At 51.4% G+C, this 21,067-nt stretch overlaps 1 protein-coding gene across 1 annotated transcript in view; it reads right to left on the bottom strand.

The window, feature by feature from the left end:
- Positions 1 to 6,027, bottom strand: part of SKOR2 (SKI family transcriptional corepressor 2) — a 43,801-nt gene extending 37,774 nt beyond the window's left edge. The window contains exons 1-2 of the mRNA XM_058692185.1: positions 5,750 to 6,027; positions 929 to 3,570 (exon numbers count right to left, since the gene is read on the bottom strand). Coding sequence (XP_058548168.1) covers positions 929 to 3,520 — 2,592 coding nt within the window. The 5' untranslated portion in view covers positions 3,521 to 3,570; positions 5,750 to 6,027. The remainder of the gene's footprint in view (positions 1 to 928; positions 3,571 to 5,749) is intronic.
- Between the last annotated feature and the right edge of the window lie 15,040 nt (positions 6,028 to 21,067).

The raw sequence follows: 21,067 nt of genomic DNA, 5'->3' as shown, positions 1-21,067 counted from the left end.
GGAGACATCATTTTTTGATGATGATCTTCTCTGAATAGTCGTGGTACTTAAACATGCATGTACCCCCACACATACCTGTACTGTCCTTTAAGAAGTAATATGTTAATTAAATACACACCTATGGTATGTTCTGTAAATAAACATACCATGTTATTTCTCAAACCTACATGACATTAGGACAGATTCACTTCACTCTGAAGTCCTTGAGCGTGTTTTCTGTGCACACTCGACTGAACACTGAATGCAGAGCCATTTAAATGTAACTTTGGTTTTTGGGGGGTACCAGTACCACTTGTATGTCTGTGGAGACTGGTTTGGGAGAAGCTGGTCTTGCTGGAGAGCCTGTCTTTTGTTTTACTGGGCACAATATTTTACTGGGCACAATATTTTACAGATGTGTCCATTTTGGCTAGAGAGCTCTGAGGTTCAAACCTTGACTAAAGCAGTTCAAACGAAACTGAATTTAACTTTTGAAGTCAATGAGTTTTCCATCTTTTTTGGGTCACGGTTGGGGGAGGCGCTGAACAGAGAAGAAAGGGAACAGCATTATTCAGACTGCTCCAGTTTTTGTGGTCTCACTGCTTTGGGGGGAAACAATTATGCTCCGCTGGGGGGGGGGGGGAACAAAGGAGATTGGTGGATTAGAGTTGGTCAATTAAAGAGTCTTTTCCAACTTCTATAAGCAGCCAACTCAAATGTAGGAAGGAATCGAGGCCCCAAAGCCTTTGAAAGGCTTTGTACAAGACCAGAAACCACATTTTTATGGAGGACCATTGGCAGAAAAGAAGCCCTCTCAAACACACTGAATATTTCATTTCTGTGGGGAAATCTGGTGATTCATCTTTCCTGCGCATATGTAACTGATTCAGCCTAAAGGTGCATTTAAATAATAATAATTAGCTTGAAGGAGCCTAAAGGGGATATTTACATCTTTGTAGGAGGGCTGCTCCTCCAGTGATGGATGGTGGACCGGGCTGCCCGGGCTGCTGCCACCGCCGCCGCCAGCTTTCTGGGAGGCCAGAGGCGGGGGCGGGGGCGGGGGCAGGTCTGAGCCGCTGGGGTCGCCCAGTTTCCCGTCCTCCTGCAGCAGCCTGGAGGAGTTCAGGGCGAGTGGGAAAGCGCCCGCCGCGGCCGGGGCGCGGTCCCGGCTGCTCGCCTTCTCTGACAGCCCTCGGCCCTGGAGGTAGCGGCCGCCCCCGACTAAGGGGTCCCCTAGCAGGATCCCCGTCTCCTCGTCTTCCTCCTCGTCGTCGTCGGGGTCTCGACCTTCTTCCTCCTCTTCTTCGCCCTCGGGGGGTTTGTGGCCCTCCACGTCCACCTCCTGCTCTTCTTCCTCGTCGTCCTCGTCCTCGGAGCTGTCCTCGCTGGGGTAGCTGCAGCTGGTGCCCCCGGGGGACAGAAGGCCTCGGTGGTGCGGCTGCAAGGCCAGCGGGGGCGGCGGGGGCGGGGGCGGCGGCGGGGCCGGGTGGTGGCGCTCAGAACCCGGCTCGTCGGGCTGCGGGGGCAGTAGCAGCAACGGTGACGGCGGCTGCGGGGGGTGATGATGATGGTGGTGGTGCGGGTGGTGATGGTGATGGTGGTGATGCGCTTGGGCCGAGTGTGGCGCTCCCGCTGACGCCCCGTGCAGCTTGGCCAGGCTCTCCGCGTCGTCCTTGCCGCCCACCGGCCGGAAGGCGCTCGAATGGTGGTAGCTGCCTCCGCCTGCCTTACGCCCCTCCAGGAGGTGCGGATGGTGGGGTGCCGGCACTCGGGCTCCCGCGGGGCCCGCGCCGGCGGCCGCGGCCCCTGCACCGGACACGGCGCCGGGGTCGGCTGGCGGCGTGGAGCCCGCGCTGCAGTCCCCGCCGCTGCCGCCCGGGGGCGACTCGAAGAGAGTGTCGCGAGCACCCGCGCCCCCAGCCGGAGGCGGAGGGCCGGAGCCCGGGCCATTGGCCACGACCGGAGGGGGCTGACCTGGCGGGGGAGCGGCATCAGCGCTCCCACCGGCGCCGCCGGGCTCGGCCAGGTCCAGGAAGGCCTGGCGCAGCAAGGCGGGGCTTTCTCCAAGCGCGCAGCCGAGAGCCGAGGGCGGCTGGGGCGGGGGCTGCAGGTAGGTGGGCACGGGAAGCCCGCCTGGGGTCCGCGGAGGCCAGAACATGCAGAAGGGCGGGTAGAAAGCGTCCTTGCGGCCCGCGGGCCAGAAGAGGCCGGACAGGCCGGCCTTGGGCGCCGCGCCCGCGCTGCCCGCGCCCCCCAGGGCCTCGGCCGCAGCGCCCGCGTCCTCCTTCTTATGGCACAAGCCGAAAGCGGCGGCTGCGGCCGGGAAGGTGTAAGGATGCGGGAAGAGCCCCCCGCAGCCGGGAAACTTCTGCAGCACGCCCCCGAACGAGCCCTTGCTGGGCACCGGGATGACCGGGTAGCTGCGCGGGCCTTTGGCGCCAGCCGCCGCGCCCGCGCCGGCGCCAACGCTGGTCACGCAGCCGCCCCCGGCGCCGCCCCCTCCCGCCCCGGCGCCGCCCGAGGCCGCGGCCACAGAGAGGCTGGCGGCGGCGGCCGAGAGACTGGCGGCGGCCACAACGGCCGCCTCCTGCAACGAGTCGTCGTCGTCGTCGAAGCGCGGCCGCTTGTGATGGGCGTGGGGCGCGCCCGCCAGCTCGGCCAGGGGTGGCGGCGGCGGCGGGGGCGGGGGCGCCCCCAGCAGGTGCGGACCCAGCAGTCCCCCGCCTCCAGCCACCGCAGCCGCCGCTGCCACGGCGGCCGCCTTGACCGAGCTGAGCGGGTGGCAGGCGGGGTGCGCGCCGGGCTGGGGCAGCGCGCGCTTTCGGCTACCGCCGTTGAACATGGCCTTGACGTCCTCCCAGGCGAAGACTAGCTCGTCCTGGGGACTCTTGTCGGTGAGCTTGAGATGACGGCGCCAAGAGTTGAAGTTGGCTGCGTCCGGCTGCGTGTACTTGGCGTCGGGCGTACGGTGGGAGTGGAAGATGAACTTGTTAGGTGAGAAGTACATGTTGCAGTAGCTGCATTTGATGCACTTGGCGCGGGAGCTGTTGTAGCGCGCGGGGATGAAGCTACCGCGGCAGCCCCAGGCGCACTCGTGAGACACGTCGAAGGCGAAGTTGTCGGGCAGCTTGGGCGGCCTGTTTTCGCCCAGGAACGACTTGCACAAGCGCTCGGCCTCACGCTTGGTGATCATGCCGCAGCGGCGCGATGAGATGGGCATGGCTCCGGCGCGCCGCAGGATCTCCAGCTGCACCGGCGTGCACTGCACGCACGTGATGCCCAGCGCCACACGACGGTTGTGGATCTCGTTGTAGCTGAAGTTCTTGAGGAGAGTGTTGGAGATCTGTGCCAGGCACAGGCGCTCCTGCCCGTCGATCACCAATGACACGATGGGAATGCCGTAGAGGATCACCTGGCCCACCTGGTTGGGTTTGAGGTTGGCGTGGCCCGGCCGCGGCTGGCTCAGCGCTTCGGGCTGGAAGGCGCTCGACGGCGATGCCAGCAGGATGTCGTTGGGCCCCGGCAGCGGGCTGGAAGCCATTTCCTCCGCCGCGGAATCCCGGGCCGAGCCCTCCGGGTCTGCCTTGGAGACTGGAACGGAAAGGAGAAAGCGTTGACTAGAGCTAAGACAGAGGGGTGGGTTGAATCGCTTAACTAAAGAATTATAAGAACTTCCTTGCTTTGGTTGAGACAAGGTTAGCGCTGGGCAAAGGAACCAAGTTTCAGACAGAGGAAGTCACTTCTCTTAATTTTCTTCAAGGTCACCCTTTGGAAATGCAGGGATTGGGAAGTACTTTTCTTCTGTTCTAAATATCCAAAGAAAGTTAACTGTTTAAAACAATGCAATCAATTCCTAAGAAACTCAAGACCTTGTCTGCGATTTCTAAAAGTGAGAAAAAAATGGCGTGCCCGCCAGAAATTAGAAAGTAATGACGACAGTTGTAACTCTTGCAGATTCTAAAAGTTCTGGAAAACTGGGGGTTGGCCATTGAAACCCAAATTTAAAAAGAGAGACCATTTACATTTGCTTAAAAATAGATTGATTTTGGTTAAACAGTAAATCCAAACCTTTACGAAAGTGATTTTTGTGGTATTTGTGGTTTCCTTGGGGGAAATACGCTACTGGTTGAGACACGACTTATTAAAGCAAAACGAAATCCTTTCTCCCCACCTTTGCCATTAGGTATTTTGGTACTGTAATTAGATTTGTTTTGAAAGATGGGGAAATGTACAAAGCCATATACATGATTGCACCAAAATAGGGTGCCTCGCTTTCAATCTCTCAAAAGCCACTTGCTGAACTCAGTGGTTCTGGTTCCATAGAGGTAGCTCAAAACGACAAACTTGTAGATTTGTAGGCATTTAGAAACAGTTTTCTGTCATTTCCGTGACAATGAACAAGTAAGTACAGGCCAAGTTTGAGAAGCCCAGAAACAGTCTAAAGAAACTAACAATTCCTGGGGATCATTATTGGCGGGCTTTAAAAGGCCAAGTGAGTTTTGAGATGAACCTCTTTCTGTACGCTTCTTTTTCTGATCTATGTATTCATCTCTGTATCTTTAAGGGGGGAAAGATGACCCTGGGTTTAGAGATTTCGTGGACGAGGTAATCTGTAGGAATGTCGGAAGCGGAAGCCCAGCGTTGGGCCTGCGGTAAAATTTCTATCATCTTCGGTCATTGGGATACCGTAAGCGGGGAAAATTTCCAGTACGTTGAAAAATACACAAAAAGCAAGCGAAAGAAATCTTTGTGATAAATGCTGCTAAGTCAAAACCAACAAAGTTGTTCATTCCCTAGGAAGACAGACCGTGACCTTTCCACGGCTACATGTCATGTGGGGTGCCGTGGCTACCACTACCCTTTGCCCTGGAAAATCACCAGTGGCCACTAGCATCTCTGCTCTTGGCCAAGTACGCTGGAGTTTGCTATTACAGCGATTTCAGAGGATATACTGTCCTACCCTTTCACCCAAATTGCCACATCCTTGCCCTCTCTGAGCCCCTGAGACATCTATCCCGTCGGGTCCCTTTGCCCTGCTGCCCCCCCCCCCCCACCCCGGATCCTCAGCTCTCATTACCTTCTGCGGCCTCTAGGAAGGTTGAACAAACCTCCACGCGATCAAACGAGAGGAGAGCCTGGCTTGTCACTTCGGATGGATCGGAGACAATATTTCCAGGGGACGGAGCGTTAAATGGCAGTTCAAGGCACAGTGATACCTGAGCCTAACATAACCGGCACTAATTTCTCCAAATGGTCCTTCAATGCTCATTTGCCCCCCAAGCAGGATTCTTATGATCGTCATAAGACCCTGGGATTAACAGGAACTCTCGCTCAGGAGCAACGGCGCTCCCCCGGCCTGGCCCTGGCGGAGAGCTGACCTCACGTTCGAGACCCGAATTCTTAGCAGCCTTAAACTGGGTAAGGTGTCTCTTCCTGGGTGCCTTCCACTTTCACCCCAACCCCTCCCAGAAACTCCTATCAGAACAGAGACACAAATAAGAGGGTTGAGGTTGGGGGGGGGGGTGGTTTAAAAGCGAGTGAGGGGAGAAGAGACAGAAGTTAGTTGACCTGAGAAAGGAAGCTGGCGAACTTCCCTGTCCGACTCGAGAGCCAGAGACCCCCAACTTGACTCCCCTTGTTCCCAAACCAATCGCCACCCTAGCCCGCCGCCGCCGCCGCTCAACCTAACCCGGAAAATCGCACCGCTGGGAATCTCAACTCGTGAGTCGCGTGCTGTGTGCCCAGGCAGGGCCGGCAGGTTCCGCAGTACCTGGTAACCCCTAGGTGTCTTTACGCGCGTGGCTGCCGGCCCATCTTCCGAGGGCGCTCGGAGGCGAAGCATCCAAGCGGGTCCTCGAATCCAGCGGGCGGGACTCCGCAGGGCTCCGCGTGAAGATCCTGGCGCTCGTGGGCGCTAATGGAGCTCGAACCCGGGTCCGGGGAGAAAGACAGCCTGAATTGTGGCGGGGCGTCCCCTGGACCGCAGAAAGTGTGGGCGCGCAGAAACCCGCGGCAGGCGAGCCCCAGGTGGAGCGCAGTCTGACAGCGCCTTTCTCTGTCTCTGAACTCCTGTCGGACCGAGGGGACGCCACCCAGCGGGCAAGGTGACGTCACCGTCTCCCTGACACTCCACATTAAAGGGCTGGCATGTTACAGGGAGGGAGGGGGAGAGCGAAAGCGAGAGCGAGCAACACCGAGATCCTTTCTCAGCAGGCAAGAAAGCTAACACCTAACCACCCCGCAATTGACAACAACCTCTTCGACCCAGAGCAAAAAACATCAGTAGGGCTGTAGCTGTGGACCAGATTTAGGGGTGGATAGTCGAATAGTCTGCGTGCATCCCGGGGGCCTGGATCCTAGAGGCCCCGGATCGGAGAAGGACGTCTCTAAATTGACTGTATCCCTGCCGGTTGTTTGTCCCCTCCCCTTATGTCTCTGAGCCACCTCCTTCGTGAATGATCCCTCTGGTACAAGGTGCAAACCAGTAGCCTCACTGTGTCTCCGAAGGTATAGAAACCACAGTCAGCTGGAGAACAAATTAGCTTCAGCGCCTCTTTTGAAACACTGTGAAATGAGACAGAAAGGAGAAGTTTCTGCGTGGGGTTCCCAATCTAAAAACTAGGAAGGAAGCATGAAGAGTGTCCTTGCTTTCAAATATACATTTGCTTTTTAGGACAAGATACAGAAACTCATTGTAGCAATCTCTATTTTAGAAAGCATACAGTTAAGTAAGGACCCCAGTGAATGCACACAGGCATCCGTCAACTTCATTCAGAATAGTTCTCCAACCCATTTTATAAGACCCAGGCAGGCCACCTCAGCACAAGGAAAAGGTGAGTCAGGAAAGCAGGGAGGTCCCCAAACCTGACCCGCCACTGAGCCACTTGCCAATTCTCCCAGAAAACTAAATTCCTCAGGGAACTATGTAGGAGCATGCACAAAATAAAATACAAATAAAGGCAACTGGGATGAGAAAGAACCATTCCCCACAGCTTCCCCCAAATGAGGCATACCCTAAGATACAGTGAAATGTCAGTGTATTGCCTCCTAATTGATCACCTGTCAGGAGTCAAAATGACTACCCTTAGTTCATCAGAAAGAGAAACAGCTATCTGTTGAGAGGACATTCTAAGAAGGATATCGGCAGGGGGTGAGATTGGGGGATCCTTTAAATTCTTCCTTTACTATCATAGCTGAATTTTTTTTATTGCCGCCTCATAAACACACAGGCTTAGAATTGGGCAGGCACATTGTGGAAGTGACCAAATGACCTCCACTAGCCGGGAGGCCCAACCAGCCTCCATCACAACATTAAGAACAAACTACCACTAAGTACAAGAGTGAAAACGTGCAATCCTAACACTTCATCAAAAGTCAAGAAAACCAAGAAGAGTGGATTAAACAGAAAAGTGGGAGGTATAGGATTTGTGGCTGTTTTAAATCAAAATGCCAAAAACACAGTTTCAGAGCCATGAATATTGTGACTTTTTTTGGGGGGGAGATAAGTTTCAAAGGGCAATGAAATAACTTTTTGCCCATTTCCTAGTTTCTAAAGGCCTTAGTGGCACAAATTAGACTCTGTCCTAAGGTGCTGAAGTCAATGGACTGCTCCTTCTCCAGTGCCTTCCAAGCCTCCCATCCTTAAAAAGAAAAAAAAAAAAAAAAAAAAAAAGGAAAACTCACATTTTGTGTTTCCCCAGTCCATTAGCCAAAAGAGCATCACTGTCATTCACAAATCCCTTCCCTCCTAAGGCTGAAAGGCATTTCGCTCTTCCGAAGGTTCCAGAGCCAGGCCTGGTTTTTCCTACCTTCCCTACCTCCTCTCTGGGGTCTGGAACTTTCAAAAAGCAAGGTCCCGGCTTGCTTACTGTTCCTAGAGCCCAGGCTGCTAGAAAGAAAGTGTGAGCTGCTTAGAAAGGAAGACTGACAATGGGCCAGATTTTAAGACTTGAAAACAGAAAAATACCCGAAAAGTCCTATCAACTCATTAGCGCGCCCATTACGTCTCTGTTTGGTTGCTGCAGAGGAGGAAGCACCATAGGGTTTTCCCTTTTTAGGGAACTGTTCCCATCTTTGTCCCCTCTTCCCAACTCCTTTTCCCCTTACAGATCCCTATTTTGAAAAAAAAAAAAAAAAGTATCTTCAAAATTATCTTTCCTTGAGAAGAGAAACAGGATGAATCTTTATCTTCCCTCCCACCCCGGGTTACCCTGAGAAGTGAATCCACCCGCACTCGATGTTACCTGTAGCCACCTCCTTCCTGATTGTTAAACACAAACATTTATACATTACTTTGGGGGCTTACTGCCGTACAAACCTGGGACTTTATTTTAATGCAAAAACGTTTCACTGGGAAGAGAAATATGTGGTGTTAGGCTAAGTTCCTTTGTACAAATAATTCTAAGGTAGCTCAGAATTTTATTTCCCTCAATGAGTCTGGGGTGCCTGGTTGGGCTGTCAGACAAATTATATTTTTGGAAGGTGCACCCGGGGGGAGAACAGTTGTTCAAAGCCAGACTCTCTATTCCAGAGAATCTGCAGCTGGACTGCAAAATTACATCTTGTTAATATGTTTTGAGCAACTTTTTGCCACCCACTCTCTCTCTGACTCTGCTTTTCTTCTCAGTTTGAAAAAGTCTCCTGGTGGTTCTCCCATTTTCCTCTCGTGGACCAGGAACGCCTGATTCTTGTCAGTCCCTGTCCTTGCCCCTGAGACCCTGGCAGGCTCAGGGAGGAGCCAGCAGTGGTGGGAGGCGGCAGGTCGGGCCGAGTTAATCAATGCTTTCCTATTCGAGCTGACATGCATTTTACACGTCGGGACTCTCCTCAGCCGGCTAATTGATTCAAATTGTTTTATTGGTTAAACTGGTGTCACCCGTTTGCATGATGTATCACCGCACGGAGGAGAGCATTTCCACTCTCATCTCCGTTCCGGGCGGCTGCGGTTCACCCAGGCCAGGGACAGGTAAAGGAGCCCAGACACCGGACCCAAAGGAAAACCGCAAACCGAGCTGGCCCCCGCGGAACTGGAGAGGCGACGCCTCGATGCAGGCTCACGGGGCTGTACGGCAGGCTGGATGGAGGTTTCCGGCTACTGCTTTTAATAATTGGGTGAAGCGAACCCAAACCTGGCCGGGGAGTCCTCCACTTCGGACGCAGTCTGTTTCCGAGCTGCGGCGGAGGACCCTGCGGGTTTGAGCCCGAGGCCAAAGCAGAGGCAGGTTCTGTTCGCGGTGCTGACGCGAACGCACCGCTCAGAGGCGTAGCCGACCCTAATGCATTCAAGGCCCTCCCGGAAGAAGGCTCCCATCCGTGTAACCGTCAGAGCCCTAGATTCGTCTTTAGGCTCGAACATGGCTTTGTAGGCTTAAGAGGCAGGCAGAGTGGGGGCACAGAAACATACTCCCTACTTCTGCCACACCTGCCCCATTTCCATGGACGGTTTTTGCATGGGCCCACAAGGAAGATAAAGGCCTTAATATAAATTCATTACAATTACAAACACCAGGTATTTTCTCTTCTCCCACCCTGAGTCTTGGTATTGGAGAACCCATGACAGTTGCAGAGAAAAGAAATACTCTCTATCCCTCTCATTCATTCCTCTTTACCCCATTCTCCGCTCTTAGGCAGAAACATTATTTTTTCTGTGTCCCTGACTTTGATATTTCTGCATCAGGCAGGGCAAGAGTGTTAGCTCCAAGTCGGCTAAAGGAGACTCACGTGGCCCAGAAGGAAACTGGAAGGCTGGCAGAACTGGAAGGGACACAAGAATTTGGGTATATCAGAAAGTACAAGAAATTCAGTCAGATGAAATGCTATAAATGTCTCCTTGATCACTTAGGAGCTGTGGATTTTTGTTTTTATAACCTAACCTCCCTAAACCCCAGTTTCTTCATCTGCAAAATGAGGAGATTGAGATGTAGCTCACAGGGGTGTTTGAGAGGTAAATAAGATAATGTATGTAAAGTGTTTGGCACACAATAGTCATTTAATATCTGGTAGCACCTTCCTCGGAGAATGGGTACAAGAGCTAGGCCTGCACTGTTACAACATAACATTAGGAATGTTCAATAGTCCCAGAATAAAAGACATCAAAGGTAGTTTAGCTTAGTGGTGAGCAGAGAGGGAACCAAGTTCCCTGGAGGAATCTTAGTCCCTTTCCTTAGAGCTTCGTTATCCTGCCCGTAGCTGGTCTAGTGTTTATTTTGTATACAGGCAGCCAGAACCCCAGCAAGTGTTTGCTTATACCGTTTTAAATATGTTGACAATAGAAATTAGCGATGACAATGACCATAATGATAAGACTTACTGATAGTCCCTAGTTTTCACTTTCTATCCAAAGGAGCTTCCTGAAGCCTGGCAAGCCCAGCTCAGACTCCCTGGTTTTTCCTCCATTGCTCTAGCTGGAGTTACATGAAACAAACCAAGGATGAGAAGCAAGTCAAAGACTCATCCATGATGGAAGTCACGGAAGAAATGAGAAAAGCCTCTGCGCATTCTGAGGCTGTCTCTTTTTCTTTGACTCATCTCCAAAATATTGTCTATAAACAAGGAAGGGCCTGTTTTCCTCGGGTAGAGAAGCCTGGGAGGATAAAATGGGAGCACAGACATATGTATCTAAGCCAGAATTGGGGAAAGGAAGGGGCAATGAACATATCTGCACCTGTATCCCTGCCTTGGTGATCCCTTGAGATCCTCATGCACCAATGGCTATGGAAATCTTCTTATCTTTCAAACAAACAACTGTCAGAAATGGACTGTGGGGGAAGGAATCAAGACTTAAATCCCCTTAATCAAAGGAAATCATTCTCACAAGAAAATTTGCCCTTGGGTATGTGGCAGAGAAGGCTCTTACCCCACCAGTTCACAGAGGCCAGGGACGAATGGAAGCATCTGCTATGGAACTTTCTTCTTTATAACAAAGAATTCACCTTTCTTTACGAATCCTCACAAACGTGTAAACATGGCAAGGTATACACATGGGCACGTAGTTTACATGAAGTAATAAAATCCAGAATGGAACATATCCTTGGTGTGCTTGGTGGTTATTTAGCAAATATTACTTGACCAAGATAAAATTCAAAGTCACGCAAAATACCTGAGGACACACATATGCCCATGAATACATGCTCCTTGAACACACCTGTGAATGTGCATGGAAGAGGGACTCTGGCACAAGGAATAGCCCACTAGGCTCTCTCCCTTCCCTCTCTTCTTTCTCTCTTTCTGTGCATGCATACACATATGTACCCGCCCCTTCCACTTTCCTCCTCCTCATATTGGGAAGGAGGGGGTCCTTTGAAATGGAGGTGGTCCCAGCTGGAAAACCCCAGAGCTCATTTAGATCACATCACTTCAGGCTTTTGTCTCTGCTCCTGAATAACCTAGGTCGCTACAACAAAAGGATAGGCATCTACATGGAGTTTTCATTGGCAAAGATGTATCTCAAAGATGCTGCTATAATAATGAATAACGAGGCAAGATGCTTGCTTTTTTTGATTGCCACTCCTAAAGAAGGGAGAGGACAAAAAGGGAGAAAAAGAGGGGGAGAAAGTGGAGCAAGAAATACAGGTTGTGGGAGAGAAAACCAAGGCAAGTATTTGGGTGAATTTACGCAAAAGACTCTTTAATTGGAGGAAGACCAGCTATCACCAAGAACAAGAAATGTGGTTTGGGGGTTTTTTTGTTCGTTTGTTTTGTTTTTTGTTTTTTTGTTTTTTTTTTTTTTTTACAAACGAGCTCTTTTGTTTCAAGAAACCAATTTAAGAAGTAACTGAGGCTGAAGAAGCAGAAAGGGTGTGGAGCAGGACCTTTCAAAGCTTGGGGAGGGGAGGCAGAGAAGTGGGAATAGGGGGAGGGAGTATGTATTGTCTGTTGACATGTCACAAGAGAGAAAATGACATAGATATACATTTAACATCTTCCCAGCTGACACTGGTGGAAGGAACATTGGATTTTATTTCCTGGGGAAATGAGGGCATTTTTTCCTGTTCTCTTCCCTCCCACCCCTCCCTACTAGAAAATTTGCTACTTTGCCAGTGAGCTTGATCCCATTAGCTAATACACTATTAAACTATCATGTGCTCTCTGGCTACCCAGTGAACATCATGCTTTCAGCTTTTCTCCTGCCTGCAGTCGTTAACTCAGTGGTAGCAAAAGGTGAAATTAGATATTAGGAAAATAAATCCCAGGAAAGAGGGGGGTAGAAATCTGAGTCATTGATTTTTTTTTCCCCTGAAACATAGCAACCAGTGAACATTGAGAAGAATTTTCTTTTTCTGTATTTAAAAGTTTTTTTTTTTAAACAAAAAAGGCTTTCCTCTGTGGGATTAAGGGTTCAAAGTGAAAACAGCTAACCAGACCAAAGGCAATACCAATCCCAAACTTTTTCAAGATGCATTATGATATCATTGACAAACTCTTAATGTTGGCAAATAATTAAATTTTCCATCTTTTAGAACTGTGTAACCTTGGGTGTCTTAGAAACAAATTGTACAAACAAACCGCGGAGATGAGCACTGAGGGTTTCAGAGGAGATATAATGAACCAACTTTAATTACTAACTTGAAATTAAAAATGTAATATACAGATTTAAATTTATTTTCACCTAAATTGTGTATAAAATTATATGGCTTTTGCAGGCTAAGAAATGCTTTGTAACCAGCCATGCTACTAAAAAGTCTGAAGTAGTTTCCAAAACCGAGTTCCCAGACTCACACAGTAATAATGATACATTTATCATTACTGATGACCACCTACTGGGTAATTATTGCTTTGTTACTACTATTACAATCAAGAGATTTCTTTATTTACTGTTAACATTCACTTAAAACTGAATGTTAATGACTGTTTTGAATTCACCAAAGAGAGTTTTCTGTTATATTTCAGAAGTACTTACGTTCTGGTTCAGAAATGGAAAACCATATTATAACAGAGTGGAAGGCTGGGTGAACACTTGGCTCTCACCCTCTCTTGAGAATGAAAATGGCATTCTGAGGAATTCTGGAGCAAAATTTTCCAGCTCAGAGTTGCAAAAGGTTAACATAATGCAACCACTTGACTTGTGCTAATTATGTAAGTATTTTATTACAGGAGATTCATTCATTATTGATTCTTGTTTGCAGTAACTTCCTGCTTGGGGGAGTTATATTTTATATGAGAAGTAAACAACCCATGGTTCCAGAGCTCCCCACCCCCCCACCCCCTAGATCTGATTTCCTCCCACCCCTTTGTTTAGTTTCACAATCCTGCTAGGTTGTTATGTCCCTATTGAGGCAAGGAGACAATTCCCTAAAACCTTCCCATTCTCTCTTCATTTTCCTTTCCTATCCAGAGTTTCCCAGTTGTTAAAAAGGTAGGAGCTCAGGGTTTGGAGAATGTTGGGTTGGGGATGAGGTAGGTGAGAAAATAAAACAGGTTTCAGTGTTTTCTTTCATATAACATAAACATAAACATATATAGGTTATATATAACATGTAAGCCTCAGCTACCAGCCCAGAAAAGTCAGGATGACCTTTGGGATATCCAGAGGTCAGTAGGATTATTAAGGAAGTAGGTGTACTGGAAATTGTTAGCCAATGGAAAGGCTCAGAAAGAGGCTCCTGCCTGCCCCTAAGTCAAAACCCAACCTCACAGCCAGTGGTGGTTCATAGTCTCCAGTATCTTTTTCCCAGGGCCTATGCCAAATTGCACTAGGAGAAGACATGCTTTGCTTGTGGGGTGGCCTCAGGGAGCCCTTGTGAAGAATTATGCTGGCTGCTAGGCTGAGGGGCCTTCAGTAGTTTCACTCTAAAAACATGCACTGGCCATTTGAGGCTGCCTGCCTGGTGAGAAGCCAGTGTTTCCTAGAAGGATCAAAAGGCCCTGGCTGGCATAGGCCTCCAACCTAGGAGCAAGGGTTTCCTTTTGGGCTTTCTTTCATGTTCTGAGACCTAAGAGCCTAAGAGCTCTGAGCCTAAGAGTCTCAGTTCAGATGGGATGGACACAAGGTACCAGAGGTCCATATGCTTGAGACTCTTAGAAGAAGTCAGTAATTGGAGATGGTGGAGGGGCAGTAGAAGAGCATGGAGGAGTGTGCGTATGTGTGTGTGTGTGTGTGTGTGTGTATGTGTGTGTGTGTGCGCATGTGAGTAAATACCCTGTTCCTCCAGGTTCTGGTGTGAGCAGATGGGAAAGAATAGCTTGAAGCTGGAGTCCCAAAACTTTGGATCAGCTTGAAAAGAAAGACATGGTATGGTCTGGGATCAAAGGGGTGATTTGGGGAGGTGTGTGCAAATTAGTTGGGATTGGGCAAGACCTGCCAAAGGCCTGGGTGGAACTGACAGAGTTCAAAGCCCAGGTTCATCCCTGGGTCTCTCCTACTTAGGCTAGAATTTTTGCACTTGGGCGTGGGCCCGGGACTGACAAGATGGGAGAATTTGAGGGGAGGGGTGGGTGGTGGGTAGGATGGGGATGATGGATGACCAGAGGATGACTAGAGGTTCAGAGGGCTTTGGGAAGATAAGTCCTGGGTGGAGGAGAAGGGATGGGGAGAGTGCTGAAACCGGGTACTGAATGGGTGCTCCGGGCTTGGTCAGCACCACCTCCGCTCCCTTGGGTGCCTCCCCTCCCTGCTTTTACCCAGGCCTGGGTGGAACCGCTCTGCGTGATCTACGGAGGAATGCCGTTCCCAGCAAGGCTTCCTTAATGGTCCTTTAACAAACTCTTCGATCTCTCTTTGGCCGCCCTGGCTCTCTCTCGCCTGCCTCCTCCCTCTTCGCCTCTCCACTGCCTCCATCAGTTATTTATGACCAGCGTTAATTATTCATGAGAAGAGAAAACTCCAGCTTTGGGAACTTTTGTAGGAGGGTTTAGGGGTTTTCTCCTTTTCCTGACTCTATTCGGTCGGATCCTGCCGCGAAGTGGTGAAAGGGAAGCCCAGTGGTTGGGCCGAGGACAGAGCGGAAGAGGGGACAACTGGGGGGAGTGGACCCTTCGTGCTGGTCAGCTCCTGCCTCTGCCTGCGCTGGGTAAACTCCTGGAAGCCGGAAGTTACCAGGCGCGCTCGCGGGAGTCGCTGTCCTGGGGTGGAGGTGCTGAAGCCGCTCCGTCTGCTCTGGGCTGCGGGTTGCCGGGGTGTGGGCACGAAAATGCGGCCGCAGTCCTAGAAGGGGCTAGTAGCCTCTTTCCACAGTTCTCCAAAAAGTCTCGTTCTTTTCTCTATCTCTATACCGCCCCCCCCCGCACAAGTGACACTAGAACGCTGTAACCAAAGATTAATTGCCTCAATCAAATTGACCCACCCTCTGCAATTAATCTTTTAGCAACAAATTAGAGACAATTTACCTGAACCTCCCGGGTCAGGCAGAGAGAAGAGGTGGGATGGGGTGGGGGACCAACAGGATGGGAGAAATTGACAAAATCCACAAACGATGCGGGGACTTGGGAATGGATGTGCGTTTAAGGTGGGAGGGGAGGGGTGGAGGTAGGGGTCAGCTGTGGGGCTGTACCGGGAGCCGGAAGTTCCTGGAGTCCCTTTCAACCCAGTTTTCTCCAAAGGAGGGGAGGCCGAGGGCGGAGGACGAGGCCACTTACCTGACTGCGCCGCCCTCGCGGTCTCCGACCCTCCGCGCTCGATCCTCCCTGCCTGCCTCTCGCTCTTCGGCTCCACCGCCGCTCTCGGCCTCCCGCGGCGCCTACCGCCTCCCAGCGCGGGATCCGCCTCCGCTGCCCGCTGCCCGCCGCCCGCGGTCCTCCGCACTCCTGCTCGCGGTCGGGTCTTCCGCTGCTACTCTGTCCCGTCCCGCCTCTCCCCTTTTCGGCGGTCCCCCGCAGCCACCCAGCTCTTTCCACTCCTCTCCTGGGCAAGTTCGTAAGTTTGGGGTGAGGGTCGCTCTCCTCGCGCCCAGCTTCTCGGCTTAGCTTGCTTAGATCCGCACCCCCCACTCCCCAGCTCAGACCTAGATCTCTGACGCCGCCTGTTGGTCAGGCAGGGCAGGGCAAGGCGAGGAGCGCCGCGCCAGCCCAGTCCCCCACCCCCACCTTTCCACGCCCAGTGGTCTAAACAGGAGAGAAAGGAGGCGAGGGTTGGAGGCCTGATAATTGGAGTGGGGCCAGGGGCAAGAAGGAGCAAATTGCCTTGGGGGCGTGCAGCCCGGGATGGCAGCTTGGGCTCCCTGCCAGGAGAAGGGTTATCCCGAGGCGCGCAGGTGCGCCTCTCCCTTGCCGCCCTTGGGCAGTTCACTACCAGCAGGCACCCCTCCCCCAGACCCCCGGAGAACGGCCACTGGAGGTGAGGTCCGACCTGGAGCGCAGAGTGCATAGGGAGTGCAGATTAAGACACTGTGTGTCTCCATTACGTGGAGATGTGTGCGTGGAGATGTGTGCGTGGATATCTAGGGGCTGTGAATGCTGGAGATGAGTGAGTTCTCAGCACAGCCACAGAGTAAGGCTGTAAGACTAAACTTTATGTTGCTTTAAAAAGAAAAGTTAGCCGAATCCATCACTGTGAAGTGTTAGACCTTTTGGCGGGGTGAGTGCCGGCCAGGGTTTCCAGTGGGAGTCCAGCGCTCCAGGGCGGTGATGGTGAGAATATGGGCTATGGGCCGAATTCGGGAGGACTGAGTGGTGTTACAAAGGCAGCCTTTCGGGTTCCGGCCTCGTCCCTCCCTTGGCAGCTTTCCAAACGCCGGCAGAGCTTACCGGGCCACTCTACGCTTGGAGCTTCTTGGGAAGCCTCGGTCTAGTCCTGGCTCCATCAAGACATCCGCGCGCAATGGAGGTCGTATCCCCCTCCCCACTCTCATCCTGTCTTTTTCATTGAAAGAATTGATGGACTGTTTCTCCCCTACCCCCTCCTTCTCTAATAAACGCTTCCCATAGATTATTCGACGCAGAGAAGGAAGGCGGCTGCTTAAAAAACAAAAAGCCATAGCCCTAATGAGTTCAATTACAATGTGGTAAACACATTGCCTCTACGCTTTAATTAAGCCTGCTGCCCAATTTTAACTCATTAGTAATTCATTAAGAGAACAGCCCGATGCTGGCGGGTGGAAGGCACCGCAGACCGACTGTGCGCCACGTAGTCCACACACGCTTTAGCCGCCTCCGACCCTGTCCCTAGTGGTGCAGGTGATCAGGTTAAGTTTGCCACCCAGTGACTTCGGTACCTACAGATACTTAGAGTTCTCTCCCCCAGATGAAAGGGGCTTTGCCACCCTGAGCCGGAGATGACTTCCTGGCTCAAGTTCCTCGGACTTGAAATGGAGTTTGCAAACCTGTTGGGTAGGTGGTGGTGTGGACTGGCCCAGAGTAGGGAAGAAAGTCCCCGGATTAAACGTGTTTTTTACTCCAACGTCAAATCCAGTCTCGGAGTTCTGGGCACACTCCCTCCCACTTCCTTCACTTTGCACTAGTTTCTGGAGAAAAATCTAGGTCCAGCCTTAGAGACCTGCTCTGGCTACCTGCTGCAAGCCTCAGACACTGCCATCAGAAGCTTCCATACAAAACAGATAGTGACTTGGGGGGTGGGGTGGGTGGATGGGTGTGAGGTTGGGAGAGAAGATTGTTAGGCTAGAGAAGTGGAGGTCTGATTGGGAGCTCAGACCTCTGCTTTCCCCTTTCACTTTCTACTCCGCTGCTTGGGAGCAAGCAGGGGTATGGCCACATTTGTAATTATGTCAGTTGAGAACCGTCCTCTTTCTGGAAAAGAAAGGGAGACAGTTGCGAAGTAAATCACGCCCCAGGCAAGGAGAAAACTGTATGGCTTTTCCCTTAATAATCGAGAGGAGAGAAAAGAGTGAGTGCAAGCAGTTCACCCCTAACTGGGCGGGTTCTTGGAAGAAAGTGCCTGCGTGGTATGAGCGTCCCACGGTTTGGATGGAACTGAACTCAGAGGTCCCAGCCTCCAACGTGGAATTTCCAAAGAGAAAGGAAGAGTGAGTGTTAGTGGGTGAAGCTTCGGTTGAGAAAGGGACCTCTACCCTCCTTCGTTCCCCAGCCCTGGCGCTTTCTTCCGATAGGAGGAAGAAACCGGCAGCGCACCGCTGCGCTGGGCGCCCCCTACCTAGGAGAGACAGGAAACTTCTCCCTCGGGACTGCCGCTAGCCCAGCTCCCATAGGCGGCTGGGGACTCCCTGGAGAGTCAATGGAGAGCCCTCAGCCCTGCCCCTGGACCTCGAAGAAATGCCAGAAGCTGTTTGCCCTCCCTTCATCCTGGAGCTCTTTGTCAGTGTTGCCAGTTGCCTCTGCAGGCGCGGGGCCCTTTCTTTCCCTCGGGTGAGCGGCAACTCCTCCAGGAAGCCAGTGGACTGACGGGATTTCCTCTCCGCGAGGGTATTGGAACCTGCAGTTCAGCACCGTCGCCCTGGAGGAGCGCCGGGCGTGCGTAGGGGCTTCTTTGACTGTGTGTGTGTGTGTGTGTGTGTGTGTGTGTGTGTGCAGTTCGTTCGGAACCATGGGAGGCAGGAGTAGGTCTTTAACTTTGGGTCTACCCCATCCCTTCTCTCTTTAAGTCCGGAGTCAAGAAATGGTGCCCCGAGGACCAGGGTCAGGCTGGGCGTCTCCCTCCAGGTTCCGGGGAGTCGGCTGGCTGGGAGGAACCGTGGCCCAGCGTGGTCCCTGTGCCAGCTCCTTTTAGGAATTTGCGGGGGACCGACCGGAGGAGGGCGGATGCCCGGCGGTAGCTTCCAGAAGGGTTAGGCGCAGAGCCGAGTGGACCCGGGTCTTAGATGTGAGGCTCAGCAGAGGGTTTCGTGGGGATTTGTTGTTGTTTTCCACGGGATCTGCGGGGGCCTCGCCCTGCTGCCGGTTGCTGGACTCTGCCGCAGCGCCTTCTCATGCCCCGAAGATTGTCGCGCGGGACTTGCCTGGAGAAAGGTCACTCTCCGGCCCAGAGTGCTATGAAAGTATATTTAAAAAATAAATATAAATAAATAAATAAATAAATAAATAAATAAAATCCCTACCTCAGGCGATCAGGGTGCCTGAAATGAAGGAGGGCAGCGATGGGATCAGAAATGCTCACAAGTTGACAGCTTTGCAGGAAACCCGCCTGGCATTTCCGAGTTTGGAATCCAGTTGGACGTCTGCGGGGAGCTCCGAGCTCTCACCCAACAGTGGCGTTCTTCGCTACTCTGGGGGAAAAGTGGCTGGGGCAAACGTTTCGGAAATGTCCCTCTTGCCCGATGTTAGTGGCATCTGAAATAGATTCTCTTCCTTCATTTTTTTCCTGCTCTAATGCAAGGACGGGGAGGTAGGATATCCTTTATTTCTGTCGACAGTGGGAGAAGTGAGCACATTTTTGGATTACTAAGACTTTCCCGGTGGAGGAGGGCCTCTTTCGGACAGCCTCAGAGGGAGGCTTTAGAATTGACTCTGGGGCACGGAGGTAGCCGTGTTTGTCTAGTGCTTTTTTTCCCCGACTATTACCGCAAATAGTTCCTACCCTTTTCTTTCCTGACCTGGGATATGGAGAACTAGGGCAAAGGAGGCTAGTTTAGGGGACACAGCTGTTAGAGATTTGCTGGGGTCAGCTTGAGCCAACCTTTAGGTTTGCCTTTCATTTATTTCTTTTGCCACTCTTCGGAGCACTGGTTGCTGTGAAAATACATCCCTAGATATCTGGCCACACCAGATATCAAGGGCAGATACCTGTTACTATGTCAAAGCATTTTTTAAACTTTCTTGAGAGGTCACTACGGTGGCAAGGTGGTTACCCCTTAGTTTAGGTCTGTACATGGAGAGAGGTGTGGAGAGGGGAGGAAATGGAAGAGAATCAGCTCTTTGGAATTGCTCAGAAAGCAAAGATACCAGTTTATTAGTCCCAAGTAAGCAGCCTACTTGTAGCTGTTTACAAGCCTGTCTTAATAGGCACTGAGAGAACCTGGGCACCTGCTTGTGAAGGCAGGACTTAAGCCTGAGCTGAGAAGGTCTGCAGGAAAAGTGTCCTGAGACTCAGTGTAGTACTAAAACAGGAAGTATGTGCTGACTGAAGTTTGAGAAATTTTCTGAAGAGGAGGAGAAATGTGTCCATGCTTGAAGTATTTGCCATGTGCCAGGCATATGTGAAACATTTGACATGCATGTTTTATTTAGTTTAGTCCTCATGTGGTTTCCAGGAGCTAGGTATTATTATCGACATTTTACGGACTGTGGAATTTGATGCTTAGAGAGGATAGGTTTTCTCAAGGCTACGTAACAGGTAAGTGGCAACACCAGACATCAAGCACAGATCTGTTTGGATCTCAAATATGCCGCTTATCAATAAGCCAGACTATGGCTGGACACCATAATATTTCGATCCCTCTAACGATCTCATAAAGTGTATACGGCTTGCCTTAGTCCCATTTGCCAGGTAATAAACCCAGAGGCCTTGGACCATGGTTCTCAAATGTGAGTGTGGCCCCACCCCTAGAGACTGATTCTGTCATTCAGCCTGGACTGGAGCCCAGATCTGGAGCCAGTGATTCCGAATCTGGGATTCTGGGAGTGCATTTTGAGAAACACTGCCACAGAGGTTAGTAGTTTGCTCAAGGTCATAAGGATTGGGCCAGACTGGTAGCAGACCGCGTTCTCCTTTCCTCTTCATCAAGGTCTCAGTGGAAAGTGATGTCTCCTTTATTGAAATCCACATAGTCAGAAGCCAGAGGCTGGGTGGGGGTGGGGAAAGAAAGCTGTGGCTCTGACAGCAGAATGCGCCTCCGCCCTTCACTTCCCAGCAGCCACCAGCCCAAACTTCATGGAGATCAGGAACCTGAAGTACTTTAATATCACACACATCCAGCTCACCTGGACAGGCAGACCCAGGCACTCCAAGCAGCCGGAAGTGCTTATAGCTGGAACTCAGCAACACCCTCCAAAAGAAATACCGAATAGAGAGAAATGAGCCACAAACATGGACTTGTCCTTCTCTACAGGGTACAGCTTAGAAGGAGGTGGGAAACACTGTCAAAGAAGACAAATGTCTGGACCCAAATGGCATACAATTTAAGAGACACTACAAATCAAGGTCTGTAGGAATGTGAATGTAGGACCTGCTCCATCCCGAAAGGTTTGGACTTTCTCTGGGTGCATACTGAAATGTACCCAGGGTTCCATTCAGGGAAGCAGA

This window comes from Neofelis nebulosa, chromosome 11, assembly GCF_028018385.1.
Source record: "Neofelis nebulosa isolate mNeoNeb1 chromosome 11, mNeoNeb1.pri, whole genome shotgun sequence".
In the NCBI taxonomy this organism is placed as follows: Eukaryota; Metazoa; Chordata; class Mammalia; order Carnivora; family Felidae; genus Neofelis; species Neofelis nebulosa.
Note: the sequence above shows the minus strand (reverse complement) of the source record. Positions and strands in the feature narration are given on the sequence as shown.